The sequence below is a fragment of the Ranitomeya variabilis genome, chromosome 2 (genome assembly GCF_051348905.1).
Source record: "Ranitomeya variabilis isolate aRanVar5 chromosome 2, aRanVar5.hap1, whole genome shotgun sequence".
NCBI lineage: Eukaryota > Metazoa > Chordata > Amphibia > Anura > Dendrobatidae > Ranitomeya > Ranitomeya variabilis.
The window spans coordinates 181,506,367-181,523,043 of NC_135233.1; the positions used below are offsets into that span (position 1 = coordinate 181,506,367).

Sequence of the window (16,677 nt, forward strand, 5' to 3'; positions counted from 1 at the left end):
CTTTAAAAAAGCTAAAGTTGAAAAGAGGAGGTCTTGTACAAATAAATAATAATCCTAAACACACTTCAAAATCCACCATAGACTGCCTCAGAAGATGTGAGCTGAAGGTTTTACAATAGCCCTCACAGTCCCCTAATCTGCACGGCTGCAGTACTAACCACTGAGCGACCGTGGGCAGACGGTTGCTCAGTGGTTAGCATTGCAGCCTTGCAGCGCTGGAGTCCTGGGTTCAAATCCCACCACGGACAGCATCTGCAAGGAGTTTGTATGTTCTTCCTGTGTTTGCGAGGGTTTCCTCCGGGTACTCTGGTTTCCTCCCACATTCCAACAGGGAATTTAGATTGTGAACCCCATCGGGGACAGCGATGATAATGTGTGCAAACTGTAAAGAGCTGTGGAATGTGTTGGCGCTATATAAAAATAAAGATTATTATTTTATTATCATTGAAAATCTGTGGCTAGACCTCAGAATAGCAGTGCATGCTAGACGACCCATTTCACTTTTTGTAATTTTTAAAATATAATAAATGACTATATACACTGCTCAAATAAATAAAGGGAACACTAACATCCCACATCCTAGATATCACTGAATGAAATATTCCAGTTGTAAATCTTTATTCATTACACAGTGGAATGTGTTAAGAATAATAAAACCAAAAATTATCAATGTAAATCACAACTAATATCCCACGGAAGTCTGGAGTTGGAATGATGCTCAAAATCAAAGTGGAAAATGAAGTTACAGGCTGATCCAACTTCAGTGGAAATGCCTCAAGACAAGGAAATGATGCTCAGTAGTGTGTGTGGCCTCCATGACCTCCCTACAACATCTGGGGATTATTGTTGTGAATTCTGCTTTTGGGCTCCCTCCGGTGGTTGTAGGTGGTAATGCAGTTGCCCCTGAGTTGCAGTCCTGGTCAGGTGTATCTGCTGATTGCAGTTCTGACTGGGGTATTTAGGCGTGCAGGATTCATTAGTCCTTGCCAGTTGTCAATTGTTGTTGGGAGGTGTAGGACCTCTGCCTGGTTCCTCCTGCCTTTCTGCCAAATCAGCAAAGATAAGTGTCTGTTTTTTTTTTTCATGTGGCACACATGTTGTGTGCTTCACAATTCAGTGCTATTCTTTGTGTTTTCTTGTCCAGCTTAGATTGTGTCAGTATTTTCTCAGTCTTGTTGGATTCTCTGGAGTGGCAGATATACATTCCATGTCTTTAGTTAGATTGTGGAACTTTCTGTATTATCTGCTGTGGATATTTTTGGAAGGGTTTTAATACTGACCGCCTAGTAATCTGTCCTATCCTTTCCTATTTAGCTAGAGTGGCCTCTTTTGCTAAATCCTGTTTTCTACCTGCGTGTGTCTATTCTTCTCCTACTCACAGTCATTATTCGTGGGGGGCTGCCTATCCTTTGGGGGTCTGCTCTGAGGCAAGGTAGCTTTCCTATTTCCATCTATAGGGGTATTTAGTCCTCCGGCTGTGTCGAGGTGTCTAGGGTATGTTAGGCACACCCCACGGCTACTTCTAGTTGCGGTGTTAGTTCAGGATTTGCAGTCAGTACAGGTTCCACCGACTCCAGAGAAAGTTTCATGCGGCTCCAAGGTCACCAGATCATAACAGTTTATCCTGATGAGGCGGCTAATGGCCTTCTGGGGGATCTCCTCCCAGACCTGGCTAAAGCATCCACCAACTCCTGGACAGTCTGTGGTGCAACGTGACGTTGATGGATGGTGCGAGACATGATGTCCCAGATGTGTTCAATCAGATTCAGGTCTGAGGAATGGGCAGGCCAGTCCATAGTTTCAATGCCTTCATCTTGCAGGAACTGCTGACACATTCCAGCCACATGAGGTCTGGCATTGTCATGCATTAGGAGGAACCCAGGACCAACCGCACCAGCATATGGTCTCACAAGGGGTCTGAGGATCTCATCTCAGTACCTAATAGCAGTCAGGCTACCTCTGGCGAGCACATGGAGGGCTGTGCAGCCCTCCAAAGAAATGCTACCCCGCACTGTTACTGACCCACTGCCAAACCGGTCATGCTGAAGGATGTTTCAGGCAGCAGATCGCTCTCTACGGCGTCTCCAGGCTCTTACGTCTGTCACATGTGCTCAGTGTGAGCCTGTTTTCATCTGTGAAGAGCACAGGGTACCAGTGGCGAATTTGCCAATCCTGGTGCTCTGTGGCAAATGCCAAGCGTCCTGCTGTGAGCACAACCCCCATCTGTGGACGTCGGGCACTAAGACCATCCTCATGGAGTCGGTTTATAACCGTTTGTGCAGACATATGCACATTTGTGGCCTGCTGGAGGCTCCAACCTCTGTACACTACGCTGACAGACACAGCAAACTTTCTTGCCACAGCTCGCATTGATGTGCCATCCTGGATGAGCTGCACTACCTGAGCCACTTGTGTGGGTTGTAGATTCCGTCTCATGCTACCACGAGTGTGAAAGCACAGCCAACATTCAAAAGTGACCAAAACATCAGCCAGAAAGCATTGGTAATGAGATGGGGTCTGTGGTCCCCACCTGCAGAACCACTCCTTTATTAAGTGTCTTGATAATTGCCAATAATTTCCATATGTTGTCTATTCCATTTGCACAACAGCATGTGAAATTGATTGTCAAACAGTGTTGCTTCCTAAGTGGACAGTTTGATTTCACAGAAGTTTGATTTAGTTGGAGTTATATTCTGTTGTTTGTGTTACCTTTATTTTTGTGAGCAGTGTATATATATATATATATATATATATATATATATATATATATATATATATATATATATATATATATATATATATATATATATATATTAATTTTTTTTTTTTTTTTGCCTGAAATGCAAAGGAAATGTGTCATGTTTAACTTTGTCCCTTTTTAGAGATCGTTTCATTTTCAACTTGATTAACTGTTCACAATAATTGTAATTTGAGCAGGAGTTCCCATACTTTTACATGCCGCTGTAAGGCTATGTGCCCACGTGGCACAGCATTTCTGCACCTCCCTGCTGCTGGTAAAACACATGCGGATTTTGCATGTGTTTTCCCGCAAAACACAAGCGTTTAGCTTGCAGAATGCTTGCGTTTTCCAAGCGATTTAAAGCATCGCTTGGAAAAGTGATTGATAGGTTGGTCACACTTGTCAAGCATAGTGCTTGACAAAGTGTGACCAACTCTTTACTATTGATGCTGCCTATGCAGCATCAATAGTAAGATAGAATGTTAAAAAAAAAAAAAAAGTTATTCTCCCCTTCCGACGGCCCCCGATCTCCTCAGCGGCGCTCTCTGTATGTTCCGTTCCCAGGGATGCTTTGCGCAAGGGACCTTTGTGACGTCACGGTCGTGTGACCGCGACGTCATCTTAGGTTATTCGCACGCTGTATCCCTGGTAAAGGAAGCCGCCGTGTGCACCGCTGAGAGGCGGGAGAACTCCGGGGGCCATCAGAAGGTAAGTAAATCCCTATTTTTTTTTTTTAATTTTAATTTTTTTTTTTTTTTTTTTTTTTTTTTCATGAATATGGATCCCAGGGCTTAAAGGAGAGACTCCTCACCTCCAGATCCTGGGTACCATCCGCACATGAAGCGCTCACTTTACGCATGCTGCCGCAAAAAAAACGCGGCAGAAATGCATAAATGCAACGTGGGCACACAGCACAAGTCTTGCTTTGCTAGTTGCAGAAATGCATGAACTTGGGGTGAAGCCTTGGTTGGTTTGTGATGTATTTCTTAGGCTACTTTCACACTAGGTTCGGTACCGACGCATACTGTGAAGAAAATGCCCGACGTTGGCAGCGGAAGCAGTCTTAAGACGCTTCCGCTGCTTCATTGTAAGGTCCGGGAGGAGGGGCGGAGTTTCGGCCACGCATGCGCGGTCGAAAATGGCGGTCCCGACGCACAAAAAAAGTTACATGTAACGTTTTTTGTGGCGGTGCGCCAAAACACGACGCAACCGTCGCACGACGGTTGCGACGTGTGGCACTGCGTCGCAATGCGTCGTTAATAAGTCTATGGAGAAAAAACACATCCTGCAGACAACTTTGCAGGATGCGTTTTTTATCCACAATGATGCATTGCGACGTGCAGTGCGCGACGCTAGTGTGAAAGTAGCCTTAGCTGTGTGGCAAGAAGTGCACATTGGCAATACTCCCAATACATACAGTGGGTACTGAAAGTATTCACACCCTTTTACATTTTTCACTCTGTGTTTCATTGCAGCCATTCGGTAAATTAAAAAAAAAGTTCATTTTTTTTTCTCATTAATGTACACTCTGCACCCTATCTTGACTGAAAAAAAACAGAAATGTAGAAATTTTTACATATTTATTATAAAAGAAAACCTGAAATAACACATGGTCAGAAGTATTCAGACCCTTTGCTCAGACACTCATATTAAAGTCACATGCTGTCCATTTCCTTGTGATCCTCCTTGAGATGGTTCTACTCCTTCATTGGAGTCCAGCTGTGTTTAAACTGATAGGACTTGATTTGGAAAGGCACACACCTGTCTATATAAGACCTCACAGCTTACGGTGCATGTCAGACCTCAAGAGAATCATGAGGTCAAAGGAACTGGCCAAAGAGCTCAGAGACAGAATTGTGGCAAGGCACAGATCTGACCAAGGTTACAAAAAAATTTCTGCAGTACTCAAGGTTCCTAAGAGCACAGTCGCCTCCATAATCCTTAAATGGAAGAAGATTGGGACCACCAGAAGTCTTCCTAGACCTGGCAGTCCAGCCAAACTGAGCAATCGTGGAAGAAGAGCCTTGGTGAGAGAGGTAAGGAAGAGCCCCAAGATCACTATGAATGAGCACCAGAGATGCAGTAGGGAGATGGGAGAAAGTTCCACAAAGTCAACTGTCACTGCAGCCCTCCACCAGTCGGGCCTTTATGGCAGAGTGGCCCGAGTGAAGCCTCTCCTCAGTGCAAGACATATGAAAGCCTGCATAGAGTTTGCTAAAATACGTTAAGGACTCCCATACTAAGAGAAATAAGATTCTGTTGTCTGATGAGATGAAGATAGACCTTTTTGGTGATAAAACGGTATGTATGGAGAAATCCAGGCACTGCTCATCGCCAGCCCAATACAATCCCAACAGTGAAACGTGGTGGCAGTATCATGCTATGGGGGTGTTTTTCAGCTGCAGGGACAGGATGACTGGTTGCCATTGAAGGAAACCTGAATATGGCCAAGTACAGAGATGTCCTGGATGAAAACCTCTTTGAATGCTCTAGACGTCAGACTTGCCCGAAGGTTCGCCTTCCAACAAGGCAATGACCCTAAGCACACAGCTAAAATAACAAAGGAGTGGCTTCAGAACAACTGTGACCATTCTTGACTGGCCCAGCCAGAGCCTGACCTAAGCCCAATTGAGCATCTCTGGAGAGACCTGAAAATGGCTGTCCACCAACGTTCACCATCCAGCCTGACAGAACTGGAGAGGATCTGCAAGGAAGAATGGCAGAGGATCCCCAAATCCAGGTGTGAAAAACTTGTTGCATCATTCCGAAGAAGACTAATGGCTGTACGAGTTCAAAAGGGTGCTTCTACTCAATACTGAGCAAAGGGTCTGAATACTTATGACCGTGTGATGTTTCAGTTTTTCTTTTTTAATAAATTTGCAAACATTTCCACATTTCTGATTTTTTTTTTTTTTCAGTCAAGATGGGGTGCAAGGGTGTACATTAATAAGAAAAAAAATTGAATTTACCAAATGGCTGCAATGAAACAGTGAAAAATACTTTCCGTGCCCACTGTATATTGTGATGATCAGTCTTACGTCAGTGCACATCACATACCTAGGATTTATTGTGATGATCAGTCTTGCGTCAGTGCACATCACATACCTAGGATTGCTGTACGCCCTTAAAAAAAAAAAAAAAAAAAGTTTGGTGAAAGTTCTGTTAATAGTATCAGTATACCAAAACCAGCACTATACATTTAAAATAGAATTTGTCTAATGTTTATTTTTTCTTATTTAATTTTCTTTTCTGCAGACCATGAAGCGAGTACGCACAGACCAGATTCAGTTGGCTGTGACCTGCTATCTCAAACGTCGTCATTACATAGATGTAGATGGATCCCTAAAGCAAGGACTTAGACTTTGCCAGACTGCTGAGGAAATGGCAACTAATCTGACTGGTAAGTGAGGTATCATTTGCATTTGAACAGGTAAAATGAGAGAGACTCCAGTGTAGTGTGTGTACAGTGCCTTGCGAAAGTTTTCAGCCCACTGGAACTTTTCAACCTTTTCCCACATTTCATGCTTCAAACATAAAGACACCAAATGTAAATTTTTGGTGAAGAATCAACAACAAGTGGAACACAATTGTGAAGTTGAACTAAATTTATTGGTTATTTAAAATTTTTGTGGAAATTCAAAAACTGAAAAGTGGAGCTTGCAATATTATTCTGCCCCTATATTTTCATTGCAAGCAAACTCACTCAAGAAGTTCATTGTGGATCTCCGAATGATCCAATGTTGTCCTAAATGCCTAATGATGATAATTCACCTGTGTGTAATCAAGTCTCCGTTTAAATGCACCTGCTCTGTGATGATCTGTGTTCTGTATGAAGCACAGAGAGCATCATGAAGACCAAGGAACACAAGAGGCAGGTCCGTGATACTGTTGTGGAGAAGTTTAAAGCTGACTTGGATACAAAATGATTTCCAAAACTTTAAACATGCCAAGGAGCACTGTGCAAGCCGTCATATTGAAATGGAAGGAGTATCATACCACTGCAAATCTACCAAGACCCGGCCGTCCCTCTAAACTTTCATCTCAAACAAGGAGAAGACTGATCAGAGATGCAGCCAAGAGGCCCATGATCACTCTGAATGAACTGCAGAGATCTACAGCTGAGGTGGTACAGTCTGTCCATAGGACAACAATAAGTTGTACACTGCACAAATCTGGCCTTTATGGAAGAGTGGCAAGAAGAAAGCCATTTCTCAAAGATATGCATAAAAAGTTTCATTTAAAGTTTGCAACAAGCCACCTGGGAGACACACCAAACATATGGAAGAAGGTGCTCTGGTCAGATGAAACCAAAATCGAACTTTTTGCCAACAATGCCAAACGATATGTTTGGGGTAAAGGCAACACCGCTCATCACCCTGAACACACCATCCCCACTGTCAAACATGGTGGTGGCAGCATGATGGTTTGGGCCTGCTTTTCTTCAGGAGGGACAAGGAAGATGGTTAAAATTGATGGGAAGATGGATGGAGCCAAATACAGGTCCATTCCTGAAGAAAACCTGTTGGAGTCTGCAAAAGACCTGAGACTGGGACGGAGCTTATGCTTTCAGTCAAAAATGCGACATTTGCATGCGTTTGCGCTTTTATGCGCATGAGTTGTAAAGGTGAAAAATCTAGATAAACAGACACCACCAATGGGACACCAATGGGCGTGTCTCATGGGAATTCTTTATATAGACACTTTGTACAGCTGAAATATTTAGGTTTTGCTCCTGTATCCTGCTTCACGATGTATCTTTGCATGGCGAGCTTTTATTTCAACCTGGATTTTGATCTCAAGCTGTTTCTTGCGTTTCCTTGTGAGCAAAAAAGAAACAGAGAAGAACACGGCGTCAGCGTTTTTGGAGACACCCCATTATCGATCTCTGGTAGAGCCGTGGAGCCTACCACACCCTATACAGCGAGCGCCATGCCAACCCGGAGAAATTTGTGGACTATACCAGGATGTCTCAAGAGACCTTCCGGGATTTGCTTGATCGTGTCCAAGAAGCCATCAGGAGACAGGACACCCAGCTCTGTAAAGCGATTCCTGCTGAGGAACGTCTCCTGGTCACATTAGGGTACGTAATATTTCAAAACAAACGCCTGTCATAATTATTATTGGTCTGCCATGTATTATTTGTTTTTTCCTTTGTGTTTAGCAAAACCTCATCATAAATATTATTGTTCGTAATTTTTTTAATTTCTTTTTTTGGCAGATTCCTGGCTACTGGAGAGAGCTTATCATCGCTCCATTTTCAGTACTGGCAAGGAATTTCCACCTTGTCTGGAATAGTTGCGGACACCTGCCATGCTTTGTGGAACGTTCTCCGGGAAGAATTTATCCCCCTACCCAGCGCGGAAATGTGGCAGGAAATTTCTGAAAAATTCTGGCAAGTCTGTAATTTCCCCAACTGTTTGGGAGCAGTAGATGGAAAACACATTCGGATTACCAAACCAGCCAGAACTGGATCTGAGTGCTTCAACTACAAAAAATATTTTTCTGTAGTGCTCATGGCGATTGCAGATGCTGACTGTCGCCGTGGAAATTGGAGCTTTTGACCGTGGCAATGACTCCCAGACTTTTAAAAACTCGGACATGGGCCAACGCTTGTATGGAAAACATTTTAATTTCCCCCTACCACGACCTCTTCCCAACACTGAAGGCCCGCCAGTGCCATTTGTTATGGTTGGGGATGAGGCCTTTCAGATGTGGGAAAACCTACTGAAACCATTCTCCAGTCGGGACTTGAACCACACCCAAAAAATTTTTAACTACAGACTGAGTAGGGCACGAAGAACTGGAGTGTACCTTTAGGATTCTTGTCTCAAAATGGCGCAATCTTGGAACAGCCATTAATCTAAAAATGGAGACAGTCGATGAGGTTGTCAAAGCCTGTGTGGTTCTGCATAACTACATAATGGCTAAAGAGCGACCCAACATTGAACTTGATGAACCAGTTTCAAACCCCTTGCCATATTACCATCATCACTCTCTGCCGTCAACAGTAGAAGTTGCCCAAATGAGGGACCAATTTGCTGCCTACTTGGTTTCTGATATCGGACGTGTGGCATGGCAAGATGGAATGGTTTAATAAAATGTTCTGTTGTGTTTATGTATGTACCTTTTAATGTTAAAATGTTCCTGTAATGTTTTGTGTAACTAAAAAAACCTGTTTTGAAACCTGTACCAAGTGCCCTCTGTCTTTAATCAACTCAAATCCACTTTTGATGTCAGTGCTATTGTAGGTGACTTCTGATTCGATCCAGCGTCTCTTAAGTCTGCAGTATCTATTGGACGCAGAATGAAGAGACGATGTAGGTAATACAAGTCATAGCTATACTCACCAGGCCATGTGTCAGAAATAGTTAATTCAGGATGCTGGGTTTTGTGCATCCCAAATTAACCATTTCTGACACCTGGCCAGGTGAGTATAGATATGCCTTGTATTACTTCCATCGTCTCTTCATTCTGCGTCCAATAGATTACGCAGACTCAAGAGATGTTGGAGAAAATAAGTCATTCGTTTTTGACAACTCATAGCTCCATGACAGACACAAGAAACAAAGCTGCAGTGCAGTGTTCAAGTTGTCAGTCCTGGAGATATGAGGCGGCAAAAACACAAAGTGTACGGTGCAGTGTGTTTAGTCGGCGCACGGTGTGTGTTGCTGGCGGCGGAACACAAAGAACCAAACAGTAGTAGGGGCAAAAAAATACACATTTATTTAAAAAAAAAAAAAAAAATTAAATCAACTACGGTGACTTAGGGAAATGTGACGGAACTGGGGTGTGTTGAGCTGAGTCCTTTGACTGGGTAAAGACGAAGAAAGGGTTGCAGGGGAAGAGGCAACGAAAGTAGTGGGGTCAGGTTTGATAGTGGAGGCATGGGACGGGATAGACACACTGGAAGGGAGAGACAAACCGGACATCACAGACACATTTTGAGGTAAGGGTGGAGGGAGTGCGAGAGTCCGCTGGTTTTTTTTTTTCTTCCTCCCCAGTGTTTTGCGCTGCTGTCTTCTGGGGAGTGTTGGCTTTGTCTTCAGGCGGGATTGTGCGGGTGGACTGCCTGGCATGATCCGGTTGCTGCTGTGGCATGGTGCGGGTGGACAGCCTGGCAGGATCCGGTTGCTGCTGTGGCATGGTGTGGGTGGACAGCCTGGCAGTATCCGGTTGATGCTGTGGCATGGTGTGGGTGGACGGCCTGGCAGGATACAGGTGCTGCTGCTGTGGCATGGTGCTGGTGGATGGCCTGCCAGGGTCTGGTTGCTACAGCATGTCGGTGGTGGTGGAGGAGGACCAAGCAGAAGCAGCACTCGGCATTGTGGTGACGGTGGACTGTACAGCAGCACTCTGCTTAGTGGGGGGGGGGGGGCGCTGTAGTGGGGTCCAGCAGGGCTTGGAATGGTGGTGGCCGTGCAGTGGTATGCAGCAGAACTATGAATTGAGGTCAAGCTATTCAGTGTTGGCAGAGGTGGAAATACCCCCACTGCTGCAAGTACCGAGTCTGCTGCATAGCCTGCATGTAAACAGCATTGCAGGCCTGCATGACATTGAGCTTTAGATCAGGAGTAAGATGTTCTGTCATGCCCTGTTCAATTTGATTAAAGAAATGATGTGCTGGTCTCTGGAGGTCAGCTTTCAGATGATTAAGGCGCTGGTTGACATCCTGGAAAAGTGTGTTATGAGTCAGGCCACTTTCCAGTCTATCTCCTAGTGCCTTTAAGCCATTCTGGAAGACCGAGCTCAAGTGAAGAAACTCGGGCATGAGTGACCTGTCCGAGGCCTTCTGCCGTTGGCGGGAAGAGCCCCCCAAAAAAGGCAGAGGACTGGGACAGGGGAACACCTGATGGACCAGCTTCCTGGTCTCCAGTCTGTGTTGCAAGCCCACTTGCTGCTTCGCTGGTGAATGGCTGGGATGGTCCGTGGCTGTTTGATGAAGGACCACTCCAGATCCAGGTTCGAGGATGCTGCTCCAGGTGCTGTGAAAATTAAATGAAAAACGGTACCAAAAATTTACAATAGTAAAAGCCCCATCTCCTGTGGACTAAAAAAAAAAAAACAGATTAGGGAATACAACACAAAAATACTTATGTTCTCTGGACAAGGATCGGTCTCAAAAACTCCAGCATGCGATGACATTTATACTTTCTGATCCTTGCTGCAGCACCACTGCGAACCTGGCTCTCCTGACGAAGGTCCTTGTTGAAGGGATCCTTCATCGAACGCCAATGGGTTCTGACTTTGTTCACTGTGAAAAAAAGACAAAATTTGTAGTCAATGCACTTTTGGTCGGCATCACACAACTGTGTGTGATGCGAAAAACTCGGAGGAGTTTATTGCATTACACATAGTTGTGTGATCCCGGCCAAGGTAAATGGCAAATCGCATAACATTTAAATACTTACAAATTCCTTGTGAACCCGTGGCGTGGCGTTGTCCCAGCCATCCATCATCCCTCAGGCCACCTCATTCCACAGCCGCTGGACGACCACGTTGTCCGAGTGCTGCTGAACCCGGATGTCCCTCAACGGGACTCGCTCCTCGACCAGGGAAATGAGAAGGTCATTATCAAGGAGGTCTTCATCCCGTTCTGGAACCTAGAAAAGAAAGACATTTAATGTTGTAAGGATAAGAAAACAAGAGATACAGAAAACAGGAAAGAATAAGTTAAAGTCAAGAAAAAAATAGTCAAAACAAAAAAGGGAAGATAGAAGCAAAGTGAAGAAATAAAAAACAGGCAAGAGTAGTATAGTCATGAAAAAAAAAAAAAATCAGTCAAGAATACTTACACTCCGTCTTGCCACCCGAACGTGTGCTGGCTGCTCCTGGTGTGCCTCTGCTGCAGTGAAAGAACTGGTCTAAGAAAGAAAAAAAAAAAATGACCACGTGTATATGTGACAGAGAATACTTACCAATCAGTAGGGAATGTACTCACTTCACTTTCCCGTCCAGCACGTTCAGGGCCAGGGCGCTCCTCAGAAGGCGAGGAAGAAGACATGAATGCTGCAAGAAAAAATAGACAGAAATTAGTACATACTAAAGATCGAAAAAAGGACAGACAGACATTCGCTGTTATACTCACATTAGCCAAAGTTGTGTTTCTTCTGGATAGGTTCCAGTCTGCTTCCAAGTGCCTGCTTCAAAGTCTGTCTGCTTCCAGGGGTCTGTAGAGTCGTGTACTGCCAGTGCCCACACATTCTTTTTATCTATCCTTGTGTGGGGGTGGCTAATCAGTGTCTAGACATGTTTAACTCTGGAAAAACATGTGTACGAAAATGCTGCGTTCTCATAGACTGTAATACATTGTTTCGACGCATTCCATCCGCAAACTTCCGCATGCGTTTGGTGTCGGCAAATTGCCGCCATGAAAATTGCAGCGTGTTGCGTTAGCCGCGCCCAGCCGCACAAGCTGAAACGACGCATGCGTAGTCCAACACGGCCAAAAGCATACGAACGCATGTACCTGCGTCCACAACATTAACGATAGGAAAACACGATGTATGCGGCCGAAACGCTGCAGACACAACCGCAAATGCGAAACCAGCCTTAGAAGAGCTGTAAGCATATTAACCCCTTCACGACCTTGCCCTTTACCGTTTTTGCGTTCTTGTTTTTCGCTCCCCTCCTTCCCAGAGCCATAACTTTATTTTTCCGTTAATATGGCCATGTGAGGGCTTGTTTTTTGCGGGACAAGTTGCACTTTTCAACGACATCATTGGTTTTAGCATGTCGTGTACTAGAAAACGGGAAAAATTCCAAGTGCGGTGAAATTGCAAAAAAAGTGCAATCCCACACTTGTGTTTTGTTTGGCTTTTTTGCTAGGTTCACTAAATGCTAAAACTGACCTGCCATTTTGATTCCCCAGGTCATTGCGAGTTCATAGACACCAAACCTGACTAGGTTACGTTTTATCTAAGTGGTAAAAAAAAATTTCCAAACTTTGCTAAAAAAAAAAAGTAAAAAATTGTGCAATTTTCCGTTACTCGTAGCGTCTCCATTTTTCATGATCTGGGGTCGGTTGAGGGCTTATTTTTTGCGTGCCGAGCTGGCGTTTTTAGTGATTCCATTTTAGTGCAGATACGTTCTTTTGATCGCCCGTTATTACATTTTAATGCAATGTTACAGCGACCAAAAAAACTTAATTCTGGCGTTTCGAATTTTTTTTCCCACTACGCCGTTAGCGATCAGGTTAATGCTTTTTTTTTTATTGATCGGGCGAATCTGAACGCGGCGATACCAAATATGTGTACGTTTGATTTTTTTTTTTTTATTGTTTTATTTTGGATGGAGTGATTTAAACTTTTTATATTTTTGTTATTTTTTTCATAGAAAGCCGGCACAACTCGATCGGCTCAGCTACATAGCAGCGATCATCAGATCGCTGCTATGCAGCAGAAATGCAGGCTTGCTATGAGCGCCGACCTCTATGGTTACCATCCTGACGCATCGCCGACCCCCGATCATGTGACGCCGGGTCGGCGATGCGATCATTTCCGGCCGCGCGGCTGGAAGCGCCGGTTAAATGACGCTGTCAGCGTTTGACAGCGGCATTTAACTGGTTAATAGCGGCGGGTGAATCGTGATTTCACCCGCCGCTATTGCGGGCACATGTCAGCTGTTCAAAACAGCTGACATGTCCCGGCTTTGAGGTGGGTTCAGCGCCGGAGCCCACATCAAAGCAGGGGACCCGACCTCCGCAGTAATAGTATGGCGGTTGGGAAGGGGTTTACCACAAACCCTTCTGTTGGGTAGTCATAAGAAGCAGGAATCTCATCTATCAATAATAGATTAGACAAACACCGTCCATGGTTAAACTTTCCAACTGATCTAGAATTTACGTGTTTGGCCGCATTCCTTGAAGAAGGATATGTGGATGAGGATGAGTCAGAAATGTAATTTACCCTGTTTTCAGATGAGTCCATATCCTCGAAAAATTTCTCCGAGTGTATACTCTCCAGGCTCTGACGAAATAAGAGAGCCATCCGATGGATCCATCAGGACTTACTTCATTGCCAAAATTATCAACAGAGGTGTTTTGGTCCTTGTTTTTATGTGGAAAGTCGCACTCCCTTAAGAGAGCCCTGAGCTCCTGTATAGGAAAGTCCATGACTTTGAATCTGAGACCTTCAGTTAAATTCTCAGCGCGACTTGGGAAACTCGTGTAAGAGTGTCCTTTTAAATTCCCCATTATTGTACTCTGTGGTAATATGGTGAGGTGAGTCTGTCGTTAGTTATAGTTTAAAGCTTGTGTGGCAGGGTTGAGAGAGTCGGGGAGAATTCTTCTCAGCTAACAGTTCTAGATTAAATCTGTTGTGTTTCACATGTGGCAGAGACGGATGTCTTTAAATTCGGGTCAGCATTAGATGTAAGGCATTTAGTAGAATTCTGATGTACTGTCTCTTTAAAATCAATGTTGTCCTTAGCTTTCCTCGTGTTAGGTTGGTTAATGTAAGGCTGACCATTGTGAATAGGGTCAGCACAGCGAGATGTAATGTGGGGAGTGGGAAAAAATTGCGGAGAGCTGGAGTCTGCCTTGCATCGCTGTTTGATTGCAATGTCCTCTGTCCTTCTTTGTCTTTTGCTGGTGTTTCAAGGAAATCGCCCTCAGCCTGGTGTGGATAGAACTTCCTAGGCTGATACGGCTGCCATGACGAGCTTCCCTGCTTTACCGCTGCCTCTCCCTGTGCCCGGGATCCCTCCGCCGTATGCAGCCTCGGCACAGACACTAGCCTTTCATGCCTCAGTACTCCTCCTTGCTTCGGTCCAGCCGACAGATGCTTGCTGCAACTTTACCACCGATTCCTCCTTAGTTGCTCCCCGCCGTCTCCCGGCGTCCGGACCCACCGCTGCCTTTTAGCTCCTCTCAACGTCGCAGCCGACTGCTGCTGGGGCTTCAGTAAGCTGAGGTTTTCTGCCGGTTTATGTCGCGCGTGACGGCTGGATTTTGGAAAGCCGCAGCTTCGTCTGGATTTGGCGCCGAACCAGCGCTCGAGCTGCAGGCCTGGTCTGCTTTCCTCCGGACGTTGGTAGGCCTCCGCTGTGTCTCCCCACGTTTCCCTGTCCTGAGGAGGGATTTTTTTCCCCTCAGGATCAGGATTTTTCTTTTTTATAAGTCTGTCCAGACATGCCCCGACTGCTTTTGAGGTCAATATTTCCACTTTTGGTACGCTTTTAGATGCTTTATTAAGGGGAAATGCAGGAGCTCCTGTGAAGTAGGACCCCTCCCTCCCCCTTGCAAGCCACGTTTCCCCTCTTTTGTGTATTTTCTGTCATGTACACCCCTCAAAGTGACTTTAAATGTGAGATGATCCCTAAAAAAGAAAGGCTTTGTAAATTTTGTTGTAAAAATGGGAAATCGCTGGTCAACTTTTAACCCTTATAACTTCCTAACAAAAAAAAAAATTTGTTTCCAAAACTGTGCTGATGTAAAGTAGACTTGTGGAAAATGATGTTTATTAACTACTAGATGGTGGCCCGATTCTAACGCATCGGGTATTCTAGAATATGTATGTATGTATGTATATAGCAGCCACATAGTATATAGCACAGGCCACATAGTATATAGGAGCCATGTAGTATATAGCAGACAAATACTATATGGCCTGTGCTATATACTATGTGGCTGCTATATACATACATACATAAATATTGTAGAATACCCGCTGCGTTAATACAGGCCACGCAGTATATAACACAGCCCACGTACTATATAACACAGCCCACGTACTATATAACACAGCCCACGTACTATATAACACAGCCCACGTACTATATAACACAGCCCACGTACTATATAACACAGCCCACGTACTATATAACACAGCCCACGTACTATATAACACAGCCCACGTACTATATAACACAGCCCACGTACTATATAACACAGCCCACGTACTATATAGCAGCCACGCAGTATATAGCACAGCCCCCACAGTATATAGCACTGGCCACATAATACATAGCACAGCCCACGCAGTATATAGCAGCCAAGCAGTATATAGCACAGCCCCCGCAGTATATAACACTGGCCACATAATATATAGCACAGCCCATGCAGAACATAGCAGCCACGCAGTATATAGCATAGCCCCCGCAGTATATAACACTGGCCACGTAATATATAACACAGCCCACGCAGTATATAGCAGCCACGCAGTATATAATATAGCCATGTTAGTATATAGCACAGAGAATGTAGTATATAACAGAGCCCACGCAGTATGTAACACAGCCCACGTAGTATATAGCAATGTGGGCACTATATGCATGGTTAAAAAAGACTTAAAGTAAAAAATAAACATATACTCACCTTCCGAAGGCCCCTTGAAGTCCTGGCGCCTGTGTGTGGTGCACGCAGCAGCTTCCGGTCCCAGGGTTGGTATGAGCGCAGGACCTGTGATGACGTCGCGGTCATATGATCGTGACCTCATGGAAGGTCCTTCTCGCATAGCATCCTTGGCACCGGAACCTGCTGCTTGCACTGGCAAGGACAGAGTGTGAGAATAACCTTTTTTTTTTATTATTCTTATTTGTAACATTAGATAGATTTTACTATTGATGCTGCATACACAGCATCAATAGTAAAAATTTGGTCACACAGGGTTAATAGCTGCGTAACCGGAGTGCGTTACACCGCGCTCCGGTAACGCTGTTATTAACCCTGTGTGAGGGCTGACTGGAGGGGAGTATGGAGCGGGCACTGACTGCGGGGAGGAAAGAGCGGTCATTTTGCCGCCGGACTGTGCCCGTCGCTGATTGGTCGTGGCAATGGGCGTGGGCGTTTTGCCACGACCAATCAGCGACTTGGGATTCCATGACAGACAGAGGCCGCGACCAATGAATATCCGTGACTGACAGAAGGACAGACAGACGGAAGTGACCCTTAGACAATTATATAGTAGATTTTGTGTGACACATCTCTGATTTAAGGGAAT

General features: G+C 44.8%; 1 protein-coding gene across 1 annotated transcript in view; it reads left to right on the plus strand.

Annotated features, from left to right (window-relative positions):
- Positions 1 to 16,677, plus strand: part of TAF5L (TATA-box binding protein associated factor 5 like) — a 97,960-nt gene that overhangs the window by 14,354 nt on the left and 66,929 nt on the right. The window contains exon 2 of the mRNA XM_077283258.1: positions 5,996 to 6,140. Coding sequence (XP_077139373.1) covers positions 5,996 to 6,140 — 145 coding nt within the window. The remainder of the gene's footprint in view (positions 1 to 5,995; positions 6,141 to 16,677) is intronic.